Source organism: Monopterus albus, unplaced genomic scaffold, assembly GCF_001952655.1.
Source record: "Monopterus albus unplaced genomic scaffold, M_albus_1.0 scaffold291.1, whole genome shotgun sequence".
In the NCBI taxonomy this organism is placed as follows: Eukaryota; Metazoa; Chordata; class Actinopteri; order Synbranchiformes; family Synbranchidae; genus Monopterus; species Monopterus albus.
In genome coordinates, this window is record NW_018128171.1 from 64,811 (window position 1) to 71,073 (window position 6,263).

General features: G+C 36.9%; 1 protein-coding gene across 3 annotated transcripts in view; it reads left to right on the forward strand.

Annotated features, from left to right (window-relative positions):
- cdk18 (cyclin dependent kinase 18) overlaps positions 1-5,411 on the forward strand; it is a 56,285-nt gene extending 50,874 nt beyond the window's left edge. For 2 of the 3 annotated variants that reach the window (XM_020622985.1, XM_020622986.1), the window contains exons 13-16: positions 180-222; positions 328-418; positions 768-845; positions 1,663-5,411. In XM_020622985.1, the coding sequence (XP_020478641.1) occupies positions 180-222; positions 328-418; positions 768-845; positions 1,663-1,697 (247 nt within the window). In that variant the 3' untranslated portion in view covers positions 1,698-5,411. Of the gene's footprint in view, positions 1-179; positions 419-767; positions 846-1,662 lie in introns of those variants that run through there. The other variant, XM_020622987.1, reaches the window with a different exon arrangement.
- The last annotated feature ends 852 nt before the right edge of the window (positions 5,412-6,263 follow it).

Below are 6,263 nucleotides of genomic sequence, written 5' to 3' on the forward strand. Positions count from 1 at the left end.
CTGACCTGATGATACCATAGATGAAAAATTAAGGGATCAACAAAGTGACTACAGTTCACCCTGATTTATCATTTGGAAAAATATGTGATGATTAGTAATAGCTTTAATTTTCTTCTGTAGTCATAAAAACAAAACAATAGTCATAAAACAAGCTAAAGTGTTTTCTTTGTCTTCATCAGGTTGGACACAGAGGGGATTGATTTGCTGTCTGCTCTGCTGCTGGTATGAGACAACAGCATAGTGACCTTCACACACCTGGATATGAAACAGAACTGAACTGTGATTTCAGAGACAGTCTAATCAGCTGCTTTTGTATTGTAATTGCAGTATGACACCAGGAGCAGAATCTCCTCTGAAGCTGCTTTGCGACACCCCTACTTCCAAAGTCTGGGGGATAACATACAGAATTTGGCAGACAGTAAGACATAATACAGTATATACACATACGGTACATCTGCGTATATATATCAGGTGTACAGTGTACAACCTTTTAGGTGTACTTATGTATGCTGAAAATACTATTAATAAAGAAAATGACTGGCCTTATCTCTAAGGTCCACATGTCTTGCAAATCTGACTGTGAACAGCAGACGGCACTTCATTTATATGTGCAGTGTCAAAAAATATTTTTTTTGTTATGACTCTGAGGAGATGCAGACTGGTAATCAGGCTCTAAGGGTTTTAAAATACTTTTTTCTTCCATTATGTGTGTGTCACAGTCACTAGCTCAATTTATATCTTTTCCTCTCGCCCTTCTTTTATTTTAGCTGCCTCGGTGTTTTCCCTCAAAGAGGTGCAGCTCCAGAAGGACCCAGGCCACCGCAGTTCAGTGTTTCAGCCTTTAGGTAACTGACCTACCACACATTTTCATAATTTCAACATAATATGACTACACTACAGGCTTTGGTTCATTTACCAATACTGGAAGCCACTCATTTCTGCACATAGTGGGTAGCTACAACAGTAATGCACATGGGCTATGTTCTACACATTTGCATGCGTGTATGGTATCAGCCTTAGAATGTGGTGCACAAATTTGGCATCCTGTGTGCAACTTGTGCATTCACACTTGTTTTTTAGGTGAGTTTAATATTACATATAATATCACTGCTAATGCTATACTACTACTACTAGTAGTAGTAGTAGTAGTACTACATATAATATTACTACTACTATAAGATAGGTTATGCTTCCTGAAGGAATAAAACAGACTGACTTTGTTGTGTTCCTGACCACAGCTTCTAAAATGTTAATGTGTCTGCAGACATGCTTTGCTAATTTGCAAAGCTCTGCAAGAAGCCAAGATGCTGAGTTTGTTTACCCTGCCACAAATAAAACACTACAGAGAATATTATCAGAGGAAGTGAAAAGAAAATGAAAATAAACAGAGTTGTTTACTTCTTTGAGCAGATTACTGTCATTTACACATTTGCATATTCTAATAGCCTCATTATAATGTTATTTTCAACTGGGTGGGCTCAAATGTAGCTTTAAAACCTAAATTCATAACATTTAACATGTATTAGCAAGTAGCATCGAATTAAAGGTTACATTGGGGAAAGTCTTTAAAAGAACAGGCATGAGCCATTCTGCCTCTGGTGCTTTTTAATAATGAATAATCATCTTTTTTGAATAATGCTAGCTCAGTTTGTCTCTCTTCAGCTCGAGGAAAGAACCGGAGACAAAGCATCTTCTAAATGTCACATAGATTGAACAGAGACACAGAAAAGAGAAGCTGCCTTTTCAGACCACAGCACAAAGGACAACACCACTCAGCCCATTCATACACCTGTATGTACAACTCATGAGCACTCACTCATTTCCATGGCAGCTGACCATGGAGATGCACAGGGTTTGTGGAAATACACTTGTACTGCAATTTAAATGACTGAGTTGATGTAAACTCCCTCCCTGCTCACAAATTTGCATACATTTGCACAGTCAGCAACCCTGGACATGCTGCCATTACTGAGTTTAACTAGAGACATCAGAGATTTACGTATCTTGCTAATACACATACATTTCCACCCACAAAAAGCAGACCTTTATGAAATAAACTCCTCCACTCTATTATAATGTGCAAATACAGTATGCACAAGCTTGCAGAGCACACCCAGTGTCCTGGCCGTCTAAGGTAGCTACCACATCTGGAACCAAACTACAGGTACAGGTGTATAAACATTTTGCCTGAATACTATGAGGGCAAACATACAAGGATGGTTTTAAATAAAATATAAATATTTTCTTTTCAAATTTTGCTTAGGCTACTGTTACAAAACACCAAGATTTTTTTTTTACAACATCCAATAGTGCCTCCAAATCCCAAAATTTCCCAGCCAGATTAACAGTGTCTTTCTGGAATTTGTGGCTGTTTTCATCATGGCCATGGCTAAGATTTCAGAAATACCGCTGTAAGTTCCCCAAACACACTTCTCACCAGCTTCTGAAACCTAAGTTGACTATTCAGCTTCATTTTGTGCAAAAGAAAGCCTAAATGTTTGTATGCTTTCTCTACATTTCTAGGAGTAATAAAATGTTCCAAGTCATACAAAGAAAAAGGTAATGTTAGCTACAGGCACTATAACAAACCCAGGATGTGCATTTTTATGAAAGGTTAGCACAATGTCCTTGAAAATTCTCAGCCATCCAGGTCATAGAATGCTGAAAAAACTGGACGGCATCTGGACGTAGTTTTAGGTTAGTTTTTAGGTTAGCACATTCTAACTGTTTTTGGCATTGTTAGTCAGGCTATAAAAAAGCTAACAAGATAATTAAACCACAAAATGTTAGCATGAGGCTGTCGGCCTCTAAAACAAACATTATCAGTTCAACCTCATATGGTACATTAGCTAATACATAATGCATGAAACCAGTGCATTTACAGTAGCTATATGTTAGCTAGCTAAAAAGAAAACTGGGGTAATTTAACCAAAATCATGCTTATCTGTATGGCAGCTGTAGGTGTGTCACGTTACCTGAAAGCCTTGAATTTGTACATACATAAGCAGTTTGGACACTGAAATAGTAGCAACACACTGTTCTTTTGCAGCAACTCTTCTCATGTGAAATAACAATATAACCTATTATAGAATCTGACTTGATAATGAATATATAATGTAAATGGATTAATGTTAACAGAATGGCCTTGCTACAGCGTCCTCGTGTTTCAACACACTGTGGGATTTTGTTCCATACAGTATTAAATGCTGACTTTCATGCCAGTTTTTGAAGTTGCCTTAGTAAACTGTGCATGCATGATTTGACTTGTGAAGAACTTATATTTGATCCAGTGCAACCATTGTGTTAGGAGGCATTTTCTTTGTATCTGTAAACAATGCACTGAATGTACTGTATGTACTCCTTGGTCTCCTATTTGCACAAACCATAAGTGTCCTCTGAAGTCTGCTCCCTTCCCTGTATATCTTAATTACATGGTTTCAATATATTACCCTGTATTGTGCCAAGACCCCAAAACCCTAGACCAGTAAACTGGGAAAGTATGTCCTACAAGTGCTTTCTTGTAGCATATTACTCTCAGTAGCAGTCACCACTACTAATTTGCACAGCTCTATTGCACCTGTTGCCAGGGAGAAGCTTTTGACCTGCAGATCCACAAAGGTCAATATATAAAAATGCACACAGTAAAAGATACTAAAGTGAACATTTTAAATTTTCCTTAGTGTCCTTCACAGTTCCTTTGGGACTTACTGGAATTGAGCTCAAAGGTTATGCTTATGGCCTCGATGATGAAATGATCTGTAGCCAGTGATGGAGGACTTGTAGCTAAACTACAACCTCCTCTCAGTTTTCAGCCTGACTCCCTCCATCCTATATTTTCTTGTCCAACACTGCTGAGATCAAGCAGAAAAGAAAGTGCTAAAGGCAGGCATCCTAATGAAAGCCAAAAAGTAAGAGTCGGTGCCAAATTAATTGATTGATTTTTGTGTGTGATCAAGGTTGTCTATTAAATTAACGGTGCACTCTGAAAGAGATGCTAGTTGTCTATGATGAATACAGTAGTGGCTTCCTATTGTCATTATTCTTCCAGCCACTAGAACTGCACTGATCAGCAGACATATAAATAAGGAGTCATATATCAAGATGGCACCATCATTCATGTACTTCTTTGTTGAGAATGAGTTATATCAAGCATATTTTTTGATGTAGTAAAATAAATGGTGGACTGGTCATGGATTAATTCCTTTGTATATAATCACGATTTGTTCTAAAGTATGTATGTGAATATTATCTGTCATCCAGATTATATTACATGCAGAAATGCTAAGCAACTGGACAATGACATTTTGCTTTTCACCCAAAAGGCTTTGCTCAGTTCTGACTGACTTGGGAGGAGTACTTCTGACAAACTAATTTAATTGTCATGTCATTTAACCACATTTGAAGGCAAACTGTTCTGAACAGCCACACCTAAAAAATGGGTGATCAGCCTGCTGTCACGAGTCATATGCTGGGATAACACACATTTTCAACACTATGAAAACAACAGTCTTTTGTATTTCTCATGAAAAGTGACCGTGAGAATGTAAAATGACAGCTTGAAAGAAATGTTCTAATCCTACTTACTTTCTGACTGAGTGACATAGGGAATGTTGGTTTGAGCTAAATACAGCAAATGGTTCAGATGTATCTTCACTCAGTGTATGGATAATGGCAGGCTTTTTTATCTTTTTTCAACCTCTTTACTTTCAACCTATTTCCTTTCAACCATACCTTGGCCTCTAGAGTTGTATGTTTACACCTAGACTCATTTGACCCTAAGGATCCTCTCACCCTGGGTTCCTCAGATGTATGTGCGCACTAACCTCTGCAATTGTGGGCCTGGGATATGCTTCACAAAATCTGAAGCCGACTAGTTCTTTGTTGATGACTTGTACCCCTGACCCAATCATTTCCTTTTACACCGTCTTCCAGAACACGTTGGTAATCAGATCACTAATATATTTACTAGAAAACAATAACATAAGTAGCAACCAATCCGCCTGCACCATGGTGACTCACAGCTATTGCTGAATGACCCTACATAGATTAAATACCTGGACTCCCAACTAGTCAGCCAGAATTGTTGAAGCCTTTCAGACGAGAGGTGAAACAACTTTAAGAAATGTAGAAGTCCACGGCAGTTGATTTAGGAGTGACTGTAGCTGGTGCAGAATAACGTTTAAGGAAAAATGTTGTCATCATCAAACCCTTTTCTCTACATTGCTGGCAGAAAGAAATTCAGGGCAAGGCATTCAGCGGGATATATAACTGGATATTACACTTCCAAACCTCCCCCTTTCCTCCCTCAGTGGCAGAAGTGTTATTGTGTATTTAGCTGTGGTAAATGAAGCTATTTTAAATACTGTAATGAAAAAAGAAATAATATATATGTATTTTAACAGATGTTTTCATCATTTCAGTGAGTTTTATGTTGTTTAAAAAAGAAAAAACTCTGTATTTAAAATAAAATAAGAAAAAACTGCAGATGATGTCTAAATGTTTTATAAAAGGTTTAGATTTTGTATAAGATGTGATATTTTGTGATTTGTCTACATTGTTATGAAATGAGAAATTGAATGTACTGTGACTGCCAAAAGGCATAAAATTGATAGGATAATTGATTAATTAATGAATAAATAAATAAAGCATTGAAATTCTGGAAAACATTCATCTGTTCAGTGATTTAATTCCAGTTGATAAGGTATATAAGGATGTAGGCCAAAAGACAAAGGCACAAAACACTGATGAACACAAGATGGTGCTGTTGGACAACTGTATTAAAACGAAGTCGCTTCAGTTCTTTACAGTAAACTAATAGACCGGGTTTTGTTTTTTTTGTTTTTTACACACTAAATGACATCATGACATCACTTGAGACTTGGACTTCGTCCAATCACATATGGTATGTGATTATATTTTCTTAGGTGTGCTGTTTTATAAGAATGATAAGCTCTTGAGAAATGCTAAAATACAACTAAAATAACATGCAAATACAATAAATAATAATATTTAAAAAACTAAGATTTTCTAAATAATTAATATTGTCAGGTTTTTGACATGCAAGGGGGGTGGGGGCTTTCTTTTTTCACCTTTTCATCAATAGTTCTGTGACCAACTCTCAGTAACTTGACACAGAGGAATTACAGTACAAACATGGTCAGAACTCAGCCTTTCCTTCAGTGTCTCAGACACACACTACAGGATGATATTAGAATGGTTTAATAACTTTATTTACACTGTTGGCTAATTTAAAACACTAAGAA